The 24,151-nt window shown below is 42.0% G+C and overlaps 1 protein-coding gene across 2 annotated transcripts in view; it reads left to right on the top strand.

Annotated features, from left to right (window-relative positions):
- Nucleotides 1-24,151, top strand: part of FARS2 (phenylalanyl-tRNA synthetase 2, mitochondrial) — a 203,221-nt gene that overhangs the window by 135,851 nt on the left and 43,219 nt on the right. For both annotated transcript variants that reach the window (XM_035126402.2, XM_035126401.2), the window contains one exon: nt 137-288. In XM_035126402.2, coding sequence (XP_034982293.1) covers nt 137-288 — 152 coding nt within the window. The remainder of the gene's footprint in view (nt 1-136; nt 289-24,151) is intronic.

The following is a 24,151-nucleotide window of genomic DNA, read 5'->3' as shown; positions in this document are numbered from 1 at the left end:
TTTATACTGTTTGAGAAATTGTCCTCCATACAATTACCATAGAATGTGAAATCAATTAACGGTATTACACCATTGGAAAACTCACTTCAGTGCTGTTTTATAGCTGCAATATTACCTTTTTGTCATTGCTTTTTAGCCTCTCAGCAAATATCCTCCTGTGATCAACGATATCTCTTTCTGGCTGCCCTCTGAAAAATACTCCGAAAACGATTTCTATGATTTAGTTCGAACCATTGGTGGAGATGTGGTGGAAAAAGTTCACCTCATAGATGAATATACACATCCAAAGTAAGTTGGACATATATCCCCCCCCCCCGTTTGATGTTTGTGATGAAAAGTACCTGTAAGAATTTACAGGCTTGCCAAAAGCATATAGCATTCAAACTTGATAAGACTGGGCCAAAATTTGGGTGCAAATTTTGTAAATTTAGTGGAGATTTTTTTATATTAAAAATGTAGTTGGTATTTGCATGGCTGGATCAAGCAGAAAGGGGAAAATAAGAAAGAGCAAGAATATTCGCTTGAGAAGTCATTGGGATTAGCATTGGTTGAGCAGGAAATGTATTGGGATTAATGGACTTGCGTTAAGGTGTTCAAGTAACAAGGACAGGAAAAGAAAGGAAAATAAGATGCATGAGAATAGGTTCGAGGCAGAGAGGCAAAGAGAAAATGCCCCAGGACTAGGAAGAAATCTTGAGTTTTCCCCATGAAGGATTATCTGGAGTTTGGCACAACAGAACCTTCTATGAAACGTTATAATGAAAGGGGACCCTGTGTATGTAAACTGTGGGTCTGAAGGCCAACAGAGATTTTATGACGGTCAAATGGGGCTGGTTTAAATTGCTTTCCACAGCGACCTTTTCCCATGTGGCAGGCTTTTCCATGTACAATTAGTCTTCTCCAGTTCAACGCAAAAAACAAGTCCATAATAGGATGGAGAAAACCACCTCATTCACGGTTGTGAGGCAATGCAGGCAAGTGAATGGCTTGGCTCACATGCCGCCATTGCAAAGCAGCCTCCTCAGAGGGGTCTCGGCTTCAAGCTGCCAGTTTCTAAATACAGTGGTACCTCTAGTTACGAACTTAATTCATTCTGGAGGTCCGTTCTTAACCTGAAACTGTTCTTAGCTAGAGGCATGCTTTCGCTAATGGGGCTTCTTGCTGCTGCTGTACCGATTTTCGTTCTCATCCTGGGGCAAAATTCTCAACTCGAGGTAACTCTTCCAGGCTAGCAGAGTTTGTAACCTGAGGCGTTTGTACCTCGAGGTACCACCGTATGTCCATGCCTCCCTTTATCCCTCTTACAACAACCTCGTGAAATTTCATAGGATGAAAGAGAATGAATTGCGTAATGCCATTCTGTGGGTTACATGGCTGATCTGTGCTTTGAACCTCAGAGGTGAACTACAGTACTAGTTTGTAATGAAACTTGCATTTTTTAACTTAAATATAATAATGAAAAGCAGCTTGGGGAGGGGGGCGTTTATGAGTGGAGGATCAGGAACTAAAGTGTTATGAGTGTGAGAAACTTAGGTTGCGCAGAGGGGAAATGACTGATGGGGAAATGACTCTTGTTTCCACTCCAAGAGAGCTGCTTTTCATTTTAAAAAACAAACAAACAAAATATCGGAGCTTTGTTATGCATCTCAGTATGTAAAGTGTCGTTTGCCTCTTGATCTTCCAGATTTATTCACGTGAGCGCAGTAGCTCAAAGATATAAAAATGATCACATGGAATAAAACGTGCCTCCTGTGACATGGCATCACAACTTCACCTCAAGCCCTCCTTTCAAGCAGAGTTGGAAGGGATTTCTGGGGTCATGTCGTCAAACTCTTGCTGATGTAGGAAATCCAATACACTTAACATTCCTGATAGGTTGACCATCTGGCCTCTAACAAAGGAGAGAGTGTGTCACCTTCTTAGAGACATATTTCGGTCTCTTTTTGTTACACACAATAAAGCAGAATATCTTTATGTTTGAGATTTCCTTTATCTAGTACAGGAAACTGGGCTTCGTGTTGCAAGGCCTGACAGGAAGAACACTTCTTTTTGCATGGTTAGGTAAAGAGAGATATAGAAGGAGCTAGGAAGAAATACATAAAACTCTAATCCAGAAATGAACTGTGCTGTCAGTGGTACGCAGGAAGTAAATTTTTAATCAGAACAACTAAAAATACCTTGGAAAAGGCATCAGGGGAGACAGTAAGCAACAAAATTGATTTTGCTGCTTTTCTGCTGCATCGCTGTTGTCTTTTTTTATAAAAAAAAGAGAGAAAAGGCACGGGGAGTGAACAGAGAAATCTCTTTTTGGGTTTGAGTGATATGCTTGTTTACTTTCTCGAAGCAGAGTTGCTCATTTGTAACTGTCTAAAGCAAATATTAATACTGGGGAAAGAAAAGTTAATAGCACTTGTTATTTAGTTAGATATGTCAGAATTTTAAAATCCTTGGGTATGCTACGAGTCTTGGGATGTAATGATCTCAGTCTCATCCTTGAATTCAGGTATTTTGGGAGGAGGGGTGGGAAATGTTGGCTAATATTGTCTTCTAAATGGAATCCCATCCATTCATAGCTTTATTATTTTTATGTCTTCTAAGAGCTGTTTTCTATGAGATCCTTTCATTTTATTACTCCTAGATGAGACAGTTTCTCCTACCCAAATTTCTCTCACATTGCACTGCTTAATTTTCTTTTTTTAAAAGATCATGGCTACAAATAGTGTGGTTTTGGGAGGTGGGTGGTTTTTGGAGGGGTTTTTTTTAAATAAAAAAACATGTCTTGCTTGAATTTTACCTTTCAAAATATACAAGATCATGAAGAAGCATTGCTACTAGAATTACACAAATGAAAACCTAATCAGTTTCACCTTCAGCACCTTGTTGTTCCTCACTCTAAGCACACAGCAATTTTCAAAAGGATTCTTTGGTATTACGTTTAACTGCTGACCTAGCAAAGTCATGGGAATAGCTTCACACACAAAACACCAGCAAAAGAGCAGGGAAGGCTTGACATCAGAGAATAGAGATTTTCTATTAATGAGCTGTATCCTTTCATACACAAGATCATTCTCATCTTTGCTCAAATAAAAGTAAATCTTATTGGCCAAGCTTGGAGCGAAGGGGAGGCCTTTGGTTTTACACAACTGACGTTTTCTGTTTGCTTATACAGTGGTACCTCGGTTTATGAACACAATTGGTTCCGGAAGTCTGTTCATAAACTGAAGCGTTCATAAACTGAAGCGAACTTTCCCATTGAAAGTAATGGAAAGTGGATTAATCCGTTCCAGACGGTCCGCGGAATAACCGTTCATAAACTGAAGCGAACTTTCCCATTGAAAGTAATGGAAAGTGGATTAATCCGTTCCAGTCGGGTCCGCGGAGTACTTAAACTGAAGCGTTCATAAACTGAAACATGGGTGTAATTGGTTCCGGAAGTCTGTTCATAAACTGAAGCGTTCATAAACTGAAGCGAACTTTCCCATTAAAAGTAATGGAAAGTGAATTAATCCGTTCCAGATGGGTCCGCGGCGTTCATAAACCGAAAATTCATAAACCGAGGTGTTCATAAACCGAGGTTCCACTGTAGTGCAATATCTCTCTTAAGCTTTACAGTGGAGCCATGAAACTTGCAACACAGGAAATATTCATGTGTTTCAAGTTCAAATATGGGCCCAGCCACTTATTTTCGAGCAGTGTAAGAAATTGGATTATTTCCCTTGAAAACTAAAGAAAATAAAAGTTGTTGTGTACATTTGGGGCATAATTCCTTCATTTCAAGTTCAAATGAAACAGGCAATCTGCCCAGTTTTGAAGTGGGCAGGAGATTATACTAGTGTACGTTGTAGACAATGATAGTAGAACTCCTTTGATGCCCTGGAATGTTGTTTAATATCCTAGCTTCTCGGGGAATGGAGCTCAAATCAGGAGCTTGCTGCATTTTATGTGGGTATTTAAATATCCACTTGACAAAGGAAACACCCCTTACACAGGCCTGAGGGTAGTACGATCAAGAGAGGGTGGGTCAGGGGTAGAAATCTGTGAAAAGAGGTCAAGAAAACTAGGTAGCTAAGGCAAAGGAGGCCTCCTGTTGTTGTTGTTGTTGTTGTTGTTGTTGTTGTTGTTGTTGTTGTTGTTGTTGTTGTTGTTGTTGTAATATTTCTGAAGGCAAAGGTAACCCATCATCATCATTAGTAGTAATTAATTAATGATTAACACTTGTTGCTACTATTATTATTTCAATTTCTTACCCACCCTACACCATAAGGTCCCAGGCTGGGTTGCAATAATTTTAAAATACAACATTAAATTCACTTTAAAATGAATTTTTTAAAATGAAAAAAACTAGTAAGCATCTATAATGAACCCACAAACAGAGGAGATGATGTCCTAAGATGCTGAAAAAACGTGGATTTTTTCCCTTCTGCCTTAGAATTTGCCCGGTGCATTTTGTTCTGTTCTTAAAGGCCTTCCTGAGGGGTTGGAATGAAAAGTAGCCTAGACATCTCTATTAATAGTACCGCTTGTTCACATTAACTGGTAACAGACATCAGTATATACAGTAGTAAAAGGCATCGGTATTCAGGAAGTTGAGGGAAAGACGGACTAATGAGAGAAAAAATGTGGGAAAACATCACAGGGGACTAAGGACAAGAAGACTGACTGACTGACTGACTGGAGAAGTGGGAGAAAGGACAGACAAGAGCTGTAACAGGCACTTATGCAGCAAACATGGAGTTTTGTTGTCTTATTCTGAAATGAAACTTCTTGAGCCAGGTGATCTACTAGTATTTTTGCTTCCACTTAACCATTTACATGAGGTTTTTGGCGTCAGGAGGCAAGGAGGTTGGCTGCTGCTGCACTTCTTCTTCCGCCTCGTGACGATTAGACAGTGTCTTGTAAAACTCGGGATCAAGGTCATCCTTTCCTACTTCTGCCTCCACTCCCTCACTTCTGTGAGACGCTGTGCTCAGGCTCTCCTTGTGAGATGCTCATGGGCATCCGGTTGGCCTCTGCGAGAAGAGGATGTTCAACTGAAACATCCTTTGGCCTCACCCACCAGGGCTTTTCTTAACGTTCTCGTGTCGTACAGCACAGATAATCACAAATGAGTGGTTCTGAGGGGATGGGAGCTCAAGCGATCTCTTTCCAGGTAAATGCGATGCTCTTTGCTTGGCGCTTGATAGGAGAAGGTCCAAATGTGCTTGTAATGAAGGATAGTGTTTGAAGAGGCGTATGACGGGTGACAGCTGTGCTCTGCCCGTTTTGTTCAAGCATCCTCAGGAGTCAGCTGTTTAGTGTATGATTTGTTAAATACCCTAATTCCCAGGGTGATCCCTGCATCCAAGGATGCATGTCCTGCAATTACCTTTAGGGGAAGAAAGAACAGGTGAACGTGAATGTTGTCACTGGCATTCACGCAGCACAAGGGAGAGCTATATCCTTTCATCAAAAAGCTGTCCCTGGTGGACAGTGTGTGTGTGTGTGTGTATCTTTTTCCAGCTGGTCTTTCTGGACTAAGGAGACCGTTGCCTGCAGTAGTAGTACATATCAGGACCCGGCATACTAGCATGCAACCAGCCAAAATGAGCTTTAAGGAGGGGATCATGAGATCCCCAAACTCGTGCTTGCCTTGCAAGCTTAATGGGGTGGCGAGCATTTGCAAAGGGAAACCAACACCCAGGAGGGAATATTTAACATTTCCTCTGCCTGACAGTTCTTTCCCACATCCTCTTCCCCCAACTGTTGTTTCCCCAGCTAAAGCTCAGAGGCCAGAAATAAACCAGGGATAGTGGTGGAGGGGCGGACTTTGCAGAAGATAACTGGTGGGCGGAGGAATGCTTTAAGCAACTTCTTCGCTTCTGTCATTTTTTCTATGAGAGTGCCCCACTGCCCCAAAATTGCCATTGCCCGAGCAATGGGGGCTTCGGGGATCTGTATTTGCTGCAATAATGTGTACTTTTGCCCTCATAAAATGTAAGCTGAGATTACTGGGGGCTGGCGGTGGAAATGAATGAGCTTCAGAAAGTTTGAGGATGGTAAAGCCGGTTGTGACTTGGAGCTTAAATCTGAGCAAAGGCTACCCTGTTATTCCTATAAATCTAGCCCTAAATCACCACCATAAACATATAATAACTGGCCTGGTGTTACATTTGCAGTTAGATGTACTTTTGAGGTCAGCCCCTGTTCATGAGTAATGGATGCCCCCGGTTGGAAAATTTTAATCTGCAGTGTTAAATCGCCATCTTTAAAACAACAGGCAAAGGTAACAACGAAACCACTTGGCTAAGCACACATTGAGGTGATTGACTGTTATAGTTATTGTAATGATCAATTGGGTTAATATTCTGTTTTACTATTGCGGCGTATACAAAAATTCATATTTAGCTGATAGATTGTAACTACCCCTGAGAAGCCCCTGAGGACTTACCAAGAAAAAAAAATCCTATTAAACAACAGAATGTTCTTCCAGTACCTTAGACTCTTGATCATATAAACAGGAACTGGGGAATGCCTTTATGAAACACATTTCTAGACGATTAGTCCATGTAACCTGCATCTAGAATATTGGTGTTTTAGATAGTGTAAAGCAGTTTGTAAAATCATTATTTAAAAACAACAACACCCACACAATTGATTCGTTAATGTCACATCATAATGCCATGCATGTTGGAGAGGTGGATGTAAAGTATCTTCCTACAGTGATCAAGGCAATGTCCTGTAAAGCTTTACCTTTCAGATTCTTCCACACTTATGGTTGGTTGCCACAATGCCAGACTTGAGAGTGCAAGCAGATGCCATCTGGGCATGCACTAAGAGCGGTGTTCAATAGGAGTTCTCAAATATATTTCTCTGGATGTTGTGCCAGGACGAGCCCTCTCTCTGGGCATTCAGAGATCCATAATCTCATCAGCAATTCAACTCATTAGGCTTCCACTGAAGAAGGCATCAGTGGGGCATAAGAGTTTGCTTCTTTCTAAGATGCTGTAAGTGCAGCCTGGAGCATGATTCGGGTAAATGCCTATAATTCTTGAAAAGAACATCCTTTAATCACATAACAGATGAGTGACTGACAACAGCATTATTCGCCCACTTCTTTCTCCCCAGACACCATTCGGGGTGTCTCCCTTTATATGTTCAGGAAGAACTGTGGGTCTTCAAGTGGGTGCCTGTAAAATAAACTTATTGTTGATGAAGCTTCTGAGCAGCCTCTTCAGAGAGACAGAAGATGTTGTAATAGAAAAGCTCTGTGCATTGCATGTTGGAGGAAGGAATGGAAGCAGGGAGGGAGAAGAATTACTGAGGTCTAAAATTTATAATGGGGCCAGAAGTAGAATCATAGAGTTGGAAGAGACCACAAGGGCCATCCAGTCCAACCCCCTGCCAAGCAGGAAACACCATCAAAGCATTCTTGACATATGCCTGTCAAGCCTTTGCTTAAAGACCTCCAAAGAAGGAGACTCCACCACACTTCTTGGTAGCAAATTCCACTGCCGAACAGCTCTTACTGTCAGGAAGTTCTTCCTAATGTTTAGGTGGAATCTTCTTTCTTGTAGTTTGAATCTATTGCTCCATGTCCGCTTCTCTGGAGCAGCAGAAAACAACCTTTCTTCCTCTTCTATATGACATCCTTTGATATATTTGAACATGGCTATCATATCACCCCTTAACCTTCTCTTCTCCAGGCTAAACATACCCAGCTCCCTAAACTGTTCCTCATAAGGCATCGTTTCCAGGCCTTTGACCATTTTGGTTGCCCTCTTCTGGACACGTTCCAGCTTGTCAGTATCCTTCTTGAACTGTGGTGCCCAGAACTGGACACAGTACTCCAGGTGAGGTCTGACCAGACCAGAATACTGTGGTACTATTACTTCCCTTGATCTAGATGCTATACTCCTATTGATGCAGCCCAGAATTGCATTGGCTTTTTTAGCTGCTGCATCACACTGTTTACTCATGTCTAGTTTGTGGTCTACCAAGACTCCTAGATCCTTTTCACTTGTACTGCTCTCAAGCCAGGTGTCTCCCATCCTGTATTTGTGCCTTTCATTTGTTTTGCCCAAGTATAGTACTTTACATTTCTTTCCCTCTCACAGTTACCACTGTGAGTTTCAGAAGTCCTCTTTTAACAATAGCTGACTTTGGATCCCTTTGGAGAGTACTATTTAATGTCTATTTACAAAGTGTTTCCCCTGATTTAGTATTCCGCACACAGTGCTTCTAAACTCTCATACCCATGTAATTATCTGCTGCAAGAGGGATAGGGATGGGGGATAAATTCATTTTTGTTTGCATTGTAATGAGAAACTATCTAGTGCATACTTTTCAAACCAATACACAAGCTGAAACACAGCTATCTGAAATTAGCATTTCTCTGAATTTTGCAGTTCAGTTGTCCAACCAGAAAATGTGTACAAAAATGTGTATATTTGTTGAAAGCATGCTTGAAAATGCATACATTAGTGAAAGCAACATATGAGAATAGAATATTTTAGAGGAAATTGCTTGCAAAACAGTGTATATTAGTCAAAACTGCATGCAAAAATGTGTATATTAAGAGAAGTTTGCATGATACTGCTAATGAATTTTCCTGAGGATTTATGTATTATATGTAGGCTGCTCTGGAAATGTGGAAAATTGAACTTAAGTTTGGTAAAATGAGAAACTGAGCAAAATTGAAATTGGCAGATTCATACATCCCTTAAGAGACTTATACCATACGGCAGCCTTTCTCAACCTTGGGTTCCCAGATGTTTCTGGAATACAACTCCCATCATCCCTAGCTAGTGGTCCTTGACCTAGTGGTCAAGGATGATGGGAGTTTAGTCCAACAAAATCTGGGGACCCAAGGCTGAGAAAGGCTGCCATAGGCTCACCAACCCAGTGCTCTCCAGAAGTTTTGGACAACTACTGCCATGAATTCCAGCCAGTACAACTGAGCTGGCTGCGGCTGATGGAAGTTGTAGTCTAAAACATCCTGAGAGTACAAGGTTTGCAAAGCTTACCATAGGACGTTAGAGTGTGGGGACAGGAAGAAGGGCAAGAGAAATGGCCACAGTTGTGGGAGCTTGGTCCCCCCATGTCCCTTGTTTGATCACTTTTCACCAGACCATTGCCTGCTAAAAGCACTGAATAAATCACAACAGTAACACCAGGCATATTTCCTGAGCAGTACTTTGGAAAATGCCACAGAAGATCTTGGACCATTTGAGCATGTGGCACAGCGAACCTTTTGCTCTGTGAAAAAAAAAATGAAGTTATGTTTTTCACCTCTCTGAGCGCATTATGATTCTCAGTGAGCATATGCAATGAGAAAACAACTGTCCCCGAGCGTAGCAAGGGAGCCTTTCTCTGCACCTGGCTTGGCGCTTTAGTGCTTAACAGGCAGTGCCTGAATGAAAAGGGCATTTATTATGGTGTATGATTTCATGTATAGGCATTCTCTTTCGTCTTCACAGATAGCACAGCAGGTGCTCAGCCTGAAAGGGTTGGGGCTGTTGTTAAGGAGCTTGAAGTGGCCCATCTCACTTCAGAATCTGTCATTAAAGGCAGGGATGGGCAAATGTTTTCATCCCAAGGGCCACATTTCCCACTGCCGAGGTGCTGAGGGCCGCAACAAAAGTGCTTGTGTCCAAAGGGAGCAGGCCTAGAGCTGGACACGGTCACCCCAAACTCTCTGTTGCACTCACAACGCAAACCCTTATACCATATACTCACATTTAAGCATGCATATTCACATACTGCACACATAAGCGCAGAAAGCACAGTATACACAATGCGCCAATGTAGATCAACCCCCGTTCTGTGCAGCGATAGGGCTGGGGGGGGGGAGAGAACTCTTACTGGCTCCAGTAGGAGACTTTTTCCTCAAGCCTAATTTACTTCGTAGGGAAGAGAGGTGAGAAGGGGAGGTTGCAGTTCGGATGGAGAAGCCCCGAATTGTCCGTTGTTTAGTTTGTTGGGTGGCATCTTGTATGCTTCCTGCTGGCAAACTCCTGCAGACAAGCTGGTGCCAAGCATATTGCTCTTGATTTCCTTTGGACCGCACCAGCAAGGCCAAGAGGGAGGTCTTGCCATCTGGGCAGCCCAGGACCTCCATACACACTTTAGGCTTGAGCCCCAAGGTGCTGCTAATTTATTGCTAATCTATTGTCTCTCAAGAAAAGCAGACACCCCCCCCCCCTTGAAAAAAAAAGTTTATGTTTTAGCAATCCACTTGGATTTTCTGCCTCAGACAATAACATACTTGGGGCAGTTACCTATACTCCTGTTGGGACTTGTATGTATTATTTTAAGTTCCCTGAAAGTGGAATCCTGTGACTTAGCTTCTCAAGGTGTGGGGCAAGTCATGTGTAGTTGTGTGTGTGTGTGTGTGTGTGTGTGTGTGTGTGTGTGTGTGTGTGTGAAACACCTGTCATTCCAGGGAGGAGGAGGATCCAGAGGTAAGCTCTCCCTAGAATGGATATGGATATACAGTGGTTAGAAAGAAACCTCAGGTTGCTGTGATGGAAGATCATGAAGCATGTCAACAATGGGGAGTTGGTACACAAATGCAGTAGGACTCTTCAGTACCCATTCTGTAGCTTCAGTTTAGGATATGCAGGAACAGCCCCTGCAATAAGTCTTTGTTGGGGAGCCAGGGGTGCAGCAAATCATCACTTACGATCTTATAATTACAGTTTGATATATATTATGAATATGGCTACAATTGTGAGTTTGAATATTCCCCACTCTCTCCCAAGTTCCTTTTATGCTTTTTTGAAATTAACTGTTTTAACTTTTTTCTGTGCCAAAACCAATAATCCTTAAAGACAGGTTAGTTTTAATGCAAACTGCAATGAGAGTGTAAATCAAATCTGCTCTGTCATCCTGTAATCCTTAAATGTTGTGAGGACACAGTGCCCCTTCAGATATGAGGTGTGTTTTCTTTCTCTTTTAAGCCAAGTGACTAATTTTCAGCCTTTTATGGTGTCCTGATAATAATTCCAAACGCCTCTTTGATCTAGTTAGAAGCAAATTTGGGGGAAGGGAAGAATGAGCAGAGAAGTGGAACGGCAAAAAAGACAGGTGCAATATTAGGAATGGTGTCTGTGCCTGTCTCTGTGTAGAAAAAAATAGAGAAGTATTGCCAAATCTAATGTGTGGTTAGTTGTGGCCAATTGCCCCCATGCTTTTTCTCCTGTTGCAAGCCTGTACAACTTGTGACACACCAAGTCAAATGTAGCCCACTGCACAGTGGCCTACCAGGCCACTAAATTTATAGTTACGGGTACTTAACGAAAACATCAAATTCATTGAGACCTCAGTAGGTGAGCTGGAAGGCTGCATTCAGCTTGGTTATATAGGCCAGACCATTAACTAAAGAAGATAGAAGACTGCCTTAAGCAAAGCTGGACTATGAATTAATCAAGCTTAGTATTGAATTCTTTGGCTTTGCAGGCCAGTTCCTTTTCTGAGCCTCTTTTAGCTCTAGAATGGCAATATCCTTTTAGAGGTGTTTGCAATGCTTGTGCCGTCATTTATGGGCAACCCAGTCCGATGGGCAGCATAATAATAATAATAATAATAATAATAATAATAATAATAATAATAACAAATAAATAAATAAAATCAGTGCTATTTTTCTAGAAAAGGAGGTGCCAGAACTCACAATGAAGCCTCCCCGTTCTCTTATAATGGCTGGAAAAAAACCTGGTTATTGTTATTGTTATTGAGACAAGATTGTTTGTTGGCGCAATTTTGCTGAATCCCACCGGTTCCTTGTCACATTGGAATATTTTATTGCAGCAGGTGCATAGTAGAAGCTGCACCTCATAAAGCAGCTAGCAGCATGGAGCAACCGTGTAATGTTTCAAGCAACCTTCACATGGTATTTATGTCTTTATTTGAATGGTTATGATCTGCATTTTCATAAAATTTATCAAGGCGACTTACAACATAAAATATAATAAAACCAAGGTATATATATATACACACACACATATATAAAGCATCAGTATGGTAGTCATATTGTTTGAAGTCGCCATTAGCACCTTCCTTAATGTTCAGATGGATACAGAAAAAAACATGTCCTGTCCAGCATGAGTGGATGAGTTGGCAATAATAATAATAATAATAATAATAATAATAATAATAATAATAATAATAATAAACAACCTTGTTTATTATATGGTGTGGCTGTTTGCATTCACTTTAATCATGTCATAAAGTGTATCAGAATGCCATTTGCCTTTACTGCTGTGTTTCAGCTTGAGCTTTTTCAAGGTCCATTTAAAGCAAAGCTCTTTTATGGGAGGAAACCTTGCTTGTCTTATAGTTCAAGAGTTTTATCTTCACAAAACATTCCCCTGTGAATAGGCCTGCCTAATTTCTTTTAAAATTTCCTTTAAAAAAAAACCTTTTCAGATAATCTGATGGGACTTGACATGTGAGGGTGGAAAGCTGAACCTTCTTTCTGGGTTTTGAATACTGCACTGCTTGGGGTGGGGGGGAGTTGATGTCAAACAAGAGACTTTTTAAAATACTGACAGTGCTAAGTCATAGCTGCCAAGTCTCCCGTTTTCCCCGGGAAATCCCCATTTTCCAGCTGTTCCTAGCTGAAAAAATGGATTTTTTTGTTTCCCCCCGGTTTATTCTGGTGTGGCGGCCATTTTGGAACTGGGCGGAGCATGCTCAGAAGCGACTTTTGATGCTTCTCTGCCCAGTTCCAAAATGGCTGCAGTGCGACTTCTGGCGCGGCGGCCATTTTGGAACTGGGCAAAGCAGCATCAAAAGTCACTTCTGAGCATGCTCTGCCCAGTTCCAAAATAGCGGCAGCGCTATTTCCGGTCTGCTATTTCCGGTCCGATCCCTTATTTCTCTGACAGCAACTTGGCAGGTATGGTGCTAAGTGCCTAGTTCATTTTATGTGTATTAATGACTGAAAACATCTCAGGAAGGTGATCTTCCTCTTTCCCTGTTTTGAATACACACAATGAGGTTTAATAAAGATAAAGCAGCAACAAAATGGCTACTATGTGTTAGGGATGGCAAACCTGTAGCCTTCCAGAGGTAGCTGGACTACAACATAGGGAAGACCACAGGCTCATCACTGCTATGCGTGAAAATTGTTGATTTCTGAGAGCTACCCCATTGGACCAGTCTACACATTACAAATGCCACACAAAAGACATAAGTCAGGAGACTAAGCAAGAACTTTGTTGTCCCTCTCCAACAGGAACATAGCCACAATTGGCAACTCCTGACTCCGCTAAGATGCAAATAAATCTAGTGCCACCTAATGACGAAACTATATAATGGCACTGTCCACAGAGAAGTCACTTGGAACAGCCGCCTCTTAGCTGCTAACAAAAATATATGGCAGAGAGATGGAGTCACCTGGCAGACTGTGCTAATATATTACTACGTTGAATTTCCTCGCGGCAGCCATAATTTGAGGCCCAGTAGAAAATGAGAAGTGTGCCTAAACTTTGGGCTGGATTGCAGTTGGCAGTTCTGGGGGCTAAGAAGTGTGCTGCTGAGCTTGCAGAAATGTCAGGTCGCTCCCAGGATATGACAACTTTTAAGCACAGAAGCACCAGGTCAGAAGCAATTTTTACCCTGTGTTGGCATCCATGGAGCCATTCTCGGTGCTGCATTTTCCAGGGGCCAAATCAATCCTAAATTGCCCAAAAGAACAGGCACAAATGCCACAATGAGGATGGTCTTACCTTTGCCATAGTTTGCTTTACACATCACTATCTAATTAAGCTACTTTGCGTTATGTAGCCTTACAACCCTACACCCCCCCACCCCCACACTTTTGGTTTTGTTATCTCTTCAAAAAATCCTCTTTCAAGCCCACAAGCAAAAGGATCAATTGTTTTTGCTGAAATACATTCCGCCTTCTCTGGCATCCCCCCCCCCCCCCGAAACACCATATTTATTCTACAGTGATATGTACAGGGAAATGAAAAAAATGTAACACATTCCTCTTTATAGAAATTCTAGTATGTGGAACTGATTGTTGTGTAAAATTCATTTGCACACAGAATCCTGTATTATATGCACAAGTGCCTTTGCATCCACATACACACACTATTTTAATTTTGCTGTATCTTAGGTAAGCAGCTTTTAAAACCAACCACAACTCGAAGCTAAACTCGTATGGTAAATCCACGGGACAATCATTCTTCCTTAAATCCATCCACTTCACTGTCTGCTGATATTTTTCAAATCTCAATCCCTCTCTCTGCAGATGCAGGGTGAAGGATTGGTGCTGTTCCTCTGCTTATCTAAGATTATTTCCTGCATCCCTTTCACTTCTCTCCCACTGTCACCATTTCCGTCTCCATTTACACTCAATTCTTCCTTCATTGTGGTCATGATTTGACTTTCACTAGCAACTTTTTTGTTTGTGTGGCATGGGAAAATAGCTCTTTTCATTATTGCTGCTTTAAAAAAAAGATTGTAAGAGAGGTGTGTTTGTGTGTGTTTGATCATGCACTAGATACATTGAGTGCATGATTTTCAAACGTAAAAAGAAATAAACAAACTGAGGGACAGTATTTTCAAACAGTGGGAGATTTAAAATAGCATGGATTTGTGTGTGTGGGTTTATCTGTGCTAAGATGCCATCAGCTTCCCGACATCAAATGATGTCCAGGCACAGTCATAGTTCTTGGTGGGCAAGAACTCTTCCTTTTCAGCACTTGCTGTGAAGTGGCAGTAACTATCGGAAGGCACAACAGGAAACAGAATTGTCCACTATTGCCACTTTCCAGATACTGTGGTTTTCCCAGAGGGACTCCATAGCTGCGACTAGAGACTAATTGAACAAAACCAACCCAGCAAGCGGTGGGACTCCTGGAACTGGAATGGCAGAACAGCTGCATAGATGCCACTAACCAGAAGTGCCTCTAAAGAAGTGTACCCACCTCCTTTTCCTTTGTAATATTCCTATGTATTTTGATTATTGGGCACCCACGCAATTCCAGGGAGGCTCTCTCTCCCTCTCTCAGGGAGCAATTGTTTGGAAACAGCTAAAAATCGTGAAGTGGCGAAGCTAAAACACGAGTGTTTCCATTTCGCCGATGCATATCACAATGTAATAAAAAAATCTCTCCCATCTGTAGCAGTGTATTCAAGTAATTTGCACATTGTTCAAGGACTGACATGCACTCTATATTCATTGCAAACTGATTAATCCACCACTGCATGACTAATATATTCTCGATAGAGACACAGAGTTTTTCTGATTCTGTTCATTCGGAGAAAGTGTCAGCTAAATATCACTTGGCATAACACGATGTTAATACAACGCTGGTTTGCACAGATAACAGGATAGCGGTTTTATTTTGTTTTTACGAGTTTTACAATTCAAGGTTGGAGCAGCGGATTCTATTTCAGATGCAACTCTTTGGAGTTGCCCGGGGAGGGGGTAGTGAATCTTAATCAGTCGTGCTGGGTCCGGCAGCCTATACTGGGAGGTCTTTATCCACCTTTCGCTTCCAATTGTTGCTGCTCTCCTGCTTAGATCAACAGGCAATTAGAAGCTGGAGCTACCTGAACACCCAGTCCTATCCTTCCCTCGGGGCTGTCAAATATCACTTTACTGTGCACATTTCATAGGAAATCATCCTTGAAAAGTAGCTAAGTAATAGTGGTATAAGATAGCAGTTTATTGGCCATACCTTGATGCATTTTCCACCATGGGCACTTGCTGGGAATTGGCCCAAAAATTCTTAGATGAGGGCCACCCAAACCTTGGAAATTAATTTAAAGCATTTTTCACATTAAGAAAAGTATTATGATGATTTTATCTGGATGTGTCATGCCTCTAAATAGTCTTGTGAGACTGGATTCATAATCAAACAGTCTCCTCAGTTTGGTGAGGCAAAGTTTATTGAGATCTGAGTAAGTGCTGGACTAGGGCTGGATCTGGACATATCAAAAAAGTGTTTCGGGAAAACGCATTGTAAACTTTGTTATGGGAAATCACGTTGGCGAAAGACGGGACTCCACTGCGCCATCTGGTGTCACAGCATTATAACTCATATAAAACACATTTTCTTTACTAATATAGCTGAGTCCTGGATCTACACTGACCTGTTGTAACTTTATTAGAACGTTATTAGATATATCATTCTAAAACGTCACAGGACATACCGGTACTGGTAAATTAAAAAGTGCTTCTTACCTTGTTTCCCCCATAAAACAGTTTTCCTATTGCTGGTTGCTCTGGATCGCCCTCTGATGCCACATTTTAATAGCGCATTATGAACAATAAAAATAGGGCGTAATGTGTCCATCTGTATTACGCAAACCATTCCTTAACCCTTCCTTAATGTTATAAACCTTGAGTGTAGATCAGCCTCTAGTGAACAAATTATTTTTATACGAAGAACCCTGAGAGAGGCCCTGCTGGATCAGACGGTGTGTTCACCTAGTTCAGAATCCTGTTTCCAGCCACGGGCCACAGGCAGTATCTAAGGCCCCTTCATTATGAGAGAGGGAGGCAAAGATTTCTCTTTCTATTCTCCATCTTTAACCATCTTGAAAACCCCCAACTAAAATCATGTTAGCTTTTTACATATATAAATTCAAACCAACCCCTTGGTTATTTTGGTTGCTTTTTTTGGTACCATTTCCAGAACTTTTGTACACCCACAGGAAATGTGTCATGCCCTGAAGAACGCGCAGATGAAGTTTTGTAGGGCTCTATCCTATGGAGTGTTGTGCTTTGCAGCAGATAACTGCATGGCTACAATAGGAATAAGGACACAGTAACTGCATGGCTACAATAGGAATAAGGCTATGTAATTTGGATGGATAAAAAAAATATCTAGGTTATCAACCCAATACAGTAGAAGTGTTAAGACTGTTCTTCCAGGTTTGTATTTGTGCCTTTGAAAACTCAATCAGAACAAATCTCATTCATGCTCCTTAGTGCTAGAGCCCAACCGTCACGTTGGCAGAAAATTAAGTATTGCTTGCAAATTGGTTCTGCGGTTGTGGGCGGGGTGGAGAGAGTGACAAGTAGAAGCCTACTTGCAAGATGGTCTGAATATTTTATTTCCTCCTAGGAGATTGCTGAGTTAGGCCCAGCCCACCATCTACACTCATCTTAGAACAACCCAATGATTCATGGTGAAAATATCATTTAGCTTTTATGTTGTGTGCCACAGATAAATGATTGCTTCTAAAGTGTGGCTGTTTAGTGAGATATTAATAGGGGAGATAATCCATTTACATTTTTACTGTGGAAGTTTTGCAGTGCTTTGGGGATTCATTTATCCTCCGCCTTTGCCGACTAGCTTGGGCTGAAACGGAGCTAAAGCAATTCACTTTGGAAAGCTACTTCAGTTTTCCGGAAAATGAATGGGTCTCAGGCCCAAACTGCACATTATAATGAACACTACCAGTCCACAGCCGCCGCCCCCCTTGCACCTCCCAAGTACCATTTAGTTAATGAAGATATGTGGTTCAACAAAATCATGCATGACATTTTGCTACCCACCACTTCCTCAAGTGGCAACCAGTGACGTATCCTGGGAGGGGGGGGGGAACTCTGAACACAGTGGCATCATGTGTCTTCCCTATGTCAACATTTCTGACAAGAGGCAAGAGACTCTTGCCTACAGCGGCCACCCATTTATGGTCCTGTGACCCCAGGGTGTAGGACTATCTTATTGAAGTGTAGGTGGGTGATAACAGCAAGAACCTTTGTTGAACTAACATAAACTAACATAACTGGGCAACAGGGGCAAAGCAACTGCTTATATACCTTTCTGAAGGCCTGGGCCACTCCCACTCCCAACGTGATTGGTTGTCTAAACTTCCAAGCTGCGAATCATGACTCAGAGTTTAAGGGTCAATGGCAGAGGCCCAAGTCCTGAAATGTTCTGTGATTGGATATCAAGTATCGAATCAGAATACAGGGGCTCCGAATCCTTAGTCCTGACTCAAGCTCAGGCAAACACAGACCTCTGAATACATAACACCTTATGATGATGGGCAAGTCTCCATTTCATTTTTCTTAGGGTTTGGGTGTTTTCTTCATTTTTTTAAAATGTGTAGTTGAAAAGGGTTATAGCATTCATTCAGTATGGCTATGGCAGTGATGCCCACGTTCCTCATTTGCTCCAACGTGAGAAGAGAACAAGGTGCACCCATGCCTTTGAGGAACCGTATGACAGATTAACATTTGTATGATAGGTTTAAGCTTGGGTGCCATAACACTTTGTTGACTATTAGGAAAGCTTTTCTAATGATAGGCATGATTTGGCTAGTAGAAGAATCAGACTAGAGGAGTTGTGAAGAATCTCCTATTGCTGCGTTATTTGAATCTGAGGCTAGATGAGCCGCTGGCAGGGATGGGGTAGTGTAGGAGTCATTCCCTCTTAGTAGGGAATTAGCCTAGATGACCTGTGAAGCCTCTACAGTTCTCTGATAATGCAGGATATGTTTTTGAAATTAACTACTAGCTGCATTAGTTTCAGGTTTTTCTTTTGCTGTGGATAGGAGTGATTAATAAGTTTTCTAATGCAGGTCACATTGAAGCGCAAAGGACTGCAGCAGTTTAGTCCTGAAAGAAAAAATGATGCAGCCTCAGGAGTAATAAATGAAAATAATCAGTACTTGCCTGTCTTCCGTCACTTAAATAGAAGGAAGAGAAAGCTTATATTGGAGCCTGTATATGTAATGCTGCTAAACTTTACCACGTTTAAGAGGTTTGGTGTGGGCCACAGGCTTATGTGCTCCCTTCCCTCTTACTTGTTCTAACCATGGTTTATTGCACTAGTGCTGACCATAATTAACACTAACCAGAGCTATTTTTTTTTCTAGAAGAAGATGTGCCAGAAATCACTGTGGATGCCTCCCTTGTTCTCTTATAATGACAATGGCGCCCACCTGATAGTTGCCGGAACTGAGTTCTGGCTGGGGAAAAAGATAGCTCCCAGATAGCTCAACTGGCTAGAGCATGGCGCTGATAATGCCAAGGTTGCTGGTTCGATCCCCATATGGGACAGCTGCATATTCCTGCATTGCAGGGGGTTGGACTAGATGATCCTTAGGGTCCCTTCCAACTCTACAATTCTATGATCTATGAAAAAGCCCTGACACCAGCTAGGTTTCACATCTTAACCAGGGTTTGAAGCAGGTTTGCCATCCCTGGTTCAGAGAGAACATGGTATATATTGACCTATTGGTTCTTGAACCTTCAGTAGATCCAACATCTCTTTCCTTGTTTGTAATGGGGCTGAAAATGCAAAAGCCCCCTTCAAAATCTGTGGTAACTACCCATATACATACACACAGAAGTAAAAAAATAATATAGATTCTGGCCTTTTTGTTGCAAATGTAGCATGCTGTGAAAGCACACATTATTTTTTATGTGTATAAAGTTTAGGTTCTTTCTTTTGAACTTAAAAATTAGCAAAGAGAAGCATGTTCGTGTGTATCTGTGGGTTTTTTTCCTGGAGCACTGATTGCAGGGAAGTTACCATAACTTTCAGTGTACAAAGGCAAAAAACATGAAACAAAATTTAGATTAATCAGCTTTCAATTAGCCTTTGAAGTGCTTTTAAATCATCATTTTAATATACTCATTCTGAACTTGATTTACATTCATTTGCAGACTTCAAACATCAAGTCCCTGGCTAATTCCAGAGTAAATTCTAATGTTTGACAGAATGTCCCTGAAATGTACAATAGATCTGTGTGTTTTAATAATGTCCATAAGGAATCAAATCATTTCAAGCTCAAGCATTTGGGGTAATATGTTTCAGCAATTAAATTAGCTTTAAAAACATTTTGCTGGACCTCCTTTAGACATGAAGGTGGCTAGTACCTTGATTCACTTTCACCTACAGAAAGTTAATTTGTCACGACACACGTTGAGCGGTGTGTGTACACATGCGCACACACGCCAGAATGATCTCTTTGAGAAACACTTTTTAAATGTGAAAATGGAAGGTAAGAGAGAGCATTATGGAGGTTCATAAAATAATACATGCTTTGAGAAAAGTGGAGGGGTTTCCCCCCTCTTCTATTCTCATAACAGTAGTGCCTAGTGGTCATCCGGTGATACCGATTTGCAAGAGATTCAGGACAGTCGCAAGTGAGTAATTTTTCACACAACAGTGCACAGGGTTAACTGCTGCAAGACACCGTACTGGATTGTTTAAAAAAAGAGAAAGCATTAAAAGAGGACCAGACGTATAAAATTCTTAGTAGCTATTCATCCTGGTGTCTATATGCTATTTCCAGCTTCAGAGGTGCTTTGCCTCTCAGTGCTGGTTGCCAGAGAGTAAGAGGGAGAAAGAGCTCCTTCCTTCATGTCTTGCTTGTGGGTTTCCCAGAAGCACTTGGTGGCCACTGTGGGGAAACAATGCTGGCAGAGATGGACTTTTCCTTGTCTTATCCATTCCTGGCAAACTGCATGGGGATTTGGTTCCCCTGCCGCCTGACAGTAGGTCTTTCTCCCAGGTGTGTGGGTATATGATGGCCGCTTGAATGGTCTCACTTCTCACAAATTCCTATTGCGAATGTATTCTTCAAATACTCAACAGCCCGTTTGTTCTATATATGTGTTCAGTAAACATGTGAAAGCACAGAGATAGGTAAGGGGGTAAAACTTCCTACCAGATTTTTTTTTAGGAGAAAATGTCAACACCAGCTGCTTTATAATCACAATGTAAAAGAAACCTAAGAAGAACATATGCCCACCAGGATTCTTTTTTTAAGACCATCACCTTGCCTAACCTTAAATGCAACACTAGTTTGTGATAGTTTTCAGTGTATCCTGTGAAGTGTGTTTCAATAATAGTGTGTCGGGTTTTAATAGGGCTTTGTTTCTGCTGTCGAAGTACTGTTATGCCAGGTGCACACTTTTGTGAAATAAATACAGATAATTCTTTAGTAGTTTCTCAGGAGACTTGCTTGGGGGTGGGGTGGAGAGAGAGAGAGTGCTATTCTGATCACGCCCACAGCAGTTCTAATTTATCCCTGCTCTAGAAAACATGTCGTCTTACTTCTCTGAGCACAGGGAGCATAGATGAAGATATATAGCACATCGAAATGTATTGCCTTGGTGTGCTTGCACGATATTTTACCTATCTACACGTGCACACACATACATATTGGGTAATACTATTTGCATTCAGCCGCTGGAAATAAATTCCCCTCCTTGCTGGATACGGCCAAATAAACCACCCTGCCCACTGTTCTGTTTTCACATACTACTGGGAAGTTGGTGACTTGGTTGGGGAGAAGTTTGATGGTGATTGTCATCTTCTCTCACTATCTACCCTATTGATTCTGATAGGCACTAATATTATATGCTACTATGAGGAGTAGAGGCAGCGTGTCTCTTAATACCAGTTGCAGGGAACAAAAGTAGGAGAGGGTCTCTGCGTTTTGCATGTGGGCTTCCTGTAGATTGGTAACTTTGGGAAACCAGATGTTGAACTGCACATCTGCCCTTCTTCTGTGTTCTTAGGAAAATGCTTTATTCATTAATTTATTGATGCGTTTTTAAACAAACACATCCTCTGCTTTCCTTACTTAAAAACAACAACACCAAAATCTCCGCAGCTCTCAAAATGCACACATTTGAAACATTGAAATGCATAGCTGCCAAGTCTCTCGCTGAAAAATGTGGGATCAGCAGCAGCGCGGCACCGGAAGTCGCTTCTATGCATGTCCGGACATGCATAGAAGCGACTTCCGGTGCCGCGCTACCCATGTATGGGCACCGGAAATCGGGCGGCGCCAGGACCCATAATGGAGCCTCCCTGGCATGTGGGGAATCCGGGGGATTTACGGGATTTTTCCCAATCCGGGCTGCCAGCAGGAAACGGTTTAAAATACAGGGGTTTCCCGCGAAAAACGGGAGACTTGGCAGCTATGGAAATGACATAATTTGGCCCATTTGGCCCATACCTCCCACTAGCAGCAGCCAAGGACTGGGAGCAGTTCTGGGGAAATGAATGATCTGGTATGACATTGTGATGGAAAGGAAGAATGTGAGACACTTGCCATTTTCACTGGTAGGTTGTCCTTTGCCATATATAGTTTCACCGTATAGTTTCACTGAATGTTATATTGTTATTCCCTGTGGGAAACATAAAAATGCAAGTAATGACATCTAAAGCCTAGATTGAAACAACAGAGAATAAAATAAGAGAATAAGAGAATCAGAACTGTAGAGTTGGAAGGGACCCCGAGGGTCATCTGGTGCAGCCCCCGGTAATGTAGAAATCTCAGCTAAAGCATCCATGACAAATGGCCACCCAACCCCTTCTTAAAAACCTCAGATGAAGGCGAATCCATAACTTTCTGAAGGAGTGAACGGTGGAAAATGTTAGGACAGCAAGGGCCCCCTTAAATAAAACCATTTTGACCTGAAGCTTAGCAGGCACAATGTTGGTGTTTGGGGTATTTTACGCATTTGAAGTGGACTCCATTGGTACTTGTTTAGATTGTGTGGTTTTCCCCCCCTCACCTCTCCTAAGTTTTGCCATCGTTTTCCTCATTAATGTTGACTAGTAATACTATTCCTTTAGTGATACCTTTTTGCTGCTAGGGCTGGAATTGACTGTTCCTAACACACACAATTCATAGTGGCATGGGTTTTTTTCTTCCATAAAAGTCCAACCATACAAAAAGGGTGACGACTCTGAGGCAAACATTTACCTCAGAGGACAACATTTAGGAGTATTTATGCATCTTAGAACTTAAAAGAGAGCCAATGTAGTTCAGTGCATGGAGCCCTCAATTCAATTTCCTGCTTGGCCATAAAGCTGGCTGAGATTGGCTTTGGGGAAATTACTCTGTCTCTCTGAGTAACCTTGAGGCCAGAACTACACGTTTAGATTCCACCTCATATCTTAAAACCTCAGCTGCCACTTCTCTTCTGCAAGGTGGCATTGGGTAGGAGAGAAGTGATATGTGAAACACTCCCCCCCCCCAAAAAAAGAATGTGCCAAGAATTTTGTGTTTTCTCTGCATGGAACACTTCTCTCCAGCCATTCTAGAGGAGCTGTGGGTCGTGAATTTTATTGTATCTTACAAATTACAGTGACATTTGCCTTTTATTCTCTTGCACACTGCTTTGAGATTTTTGGATGCTAAGCAGTTGTTGCTGCTGTTGCTGTTGCTTTGTCCTTCCTCTGCTCCCTGCTTTTGCCTACAACCTGCCCCCCCCCCGCCTAAGCTTGGACTTCAACTCAGATATTTCATCACAAGGTGAAGGTTGATCATGTAGCTATCTTCTTATGAGATGAGATAAACTAAAAAATATTGTGTCCCTTAGACTGTTTCTAATCTCTTGGAATAAAGTGGGTGAGTGACCTGGTTCAGAAACTACACTCCCTCCAAGTGTTCCAATTTTCCAGGGGCAGTCCTAGATTTACAGAAGCCGTCCTGGTTTCTGATTTGATCCTGGAATGTCCTGCTTTTCCTTTTGTTTGTTTGTTTAGTCGTTTAGTCGTGTCTGACTCTTCATGACCCCATGGACCAGAGCACGCCAGGCACGCCTGTCTTCCACTGCCTCCCACAGTTTGGTCAAACTCATGTTCGTAGCTTCGAGAACACTGTCCAACCATCTCATCCTCTGTCCTCCCCTTCTCCTAGCGCCCTTAATCTTTCCCAGCATCAGGGTCTTTTCCAGGGAGTCTTCTCTTCTCATGAGGTGGCCAAAGTATTGGAGCCTCAACTTCAGGATCTGTTCTTCCAGTGAGCACTCAGGGCTGATTTCCTTCAGAATGGATAGGTTTGATCTTCTTGCAGTCCATAGGACTCTCAAGAGTCTCCTCCAGCACCATAATTCAAAAGCATCATTGTTTTCATTTTCCTTAGGACGTCCCTATTTTCATCGGGGAAATGTTGGAGGATATGACATTACTGTGATCCATATGCAGTATGGATTGAGTCCTTTGTGTGTGAATTTCTCAGCGTGGATGGAGTGATTTCTGCCATGGCAGCAACTTGAAAAAGTGCCATTCCATCACAAAACCTTCTTGGCTGCATGTGAGCTCCCTATGTAGAAGTGATGGTTCAGGACTCAAACGCAACCTCAAGCCTCTCCTCCAACAGCCACCACGCAAAGGCTGCCATCTTACGAGAATGGTCCCCGTGTAAATCAGCAACAAAGTCTGTGCTTCCCCTAAGA

The sequence above is a fragment of the Zootoca vivipara genome, chromosome 8, assembly GCF_963506605.1.
Source record: "Zootoca vivipara chromosome 8, rZooViv1.1, whole genome shotgun sequence".
In the NCBI taxonomy this organism is placed as follows: domain Eukaryota; kingdom Metazoa; phylum Chordata; class Lepidosauria; order Squamata; family Lacertidae; genus Zootoca; species Zootoca vivipara.
This window is presented reverse-complemented; position numbering and strand designations above follow the sequence as displayed.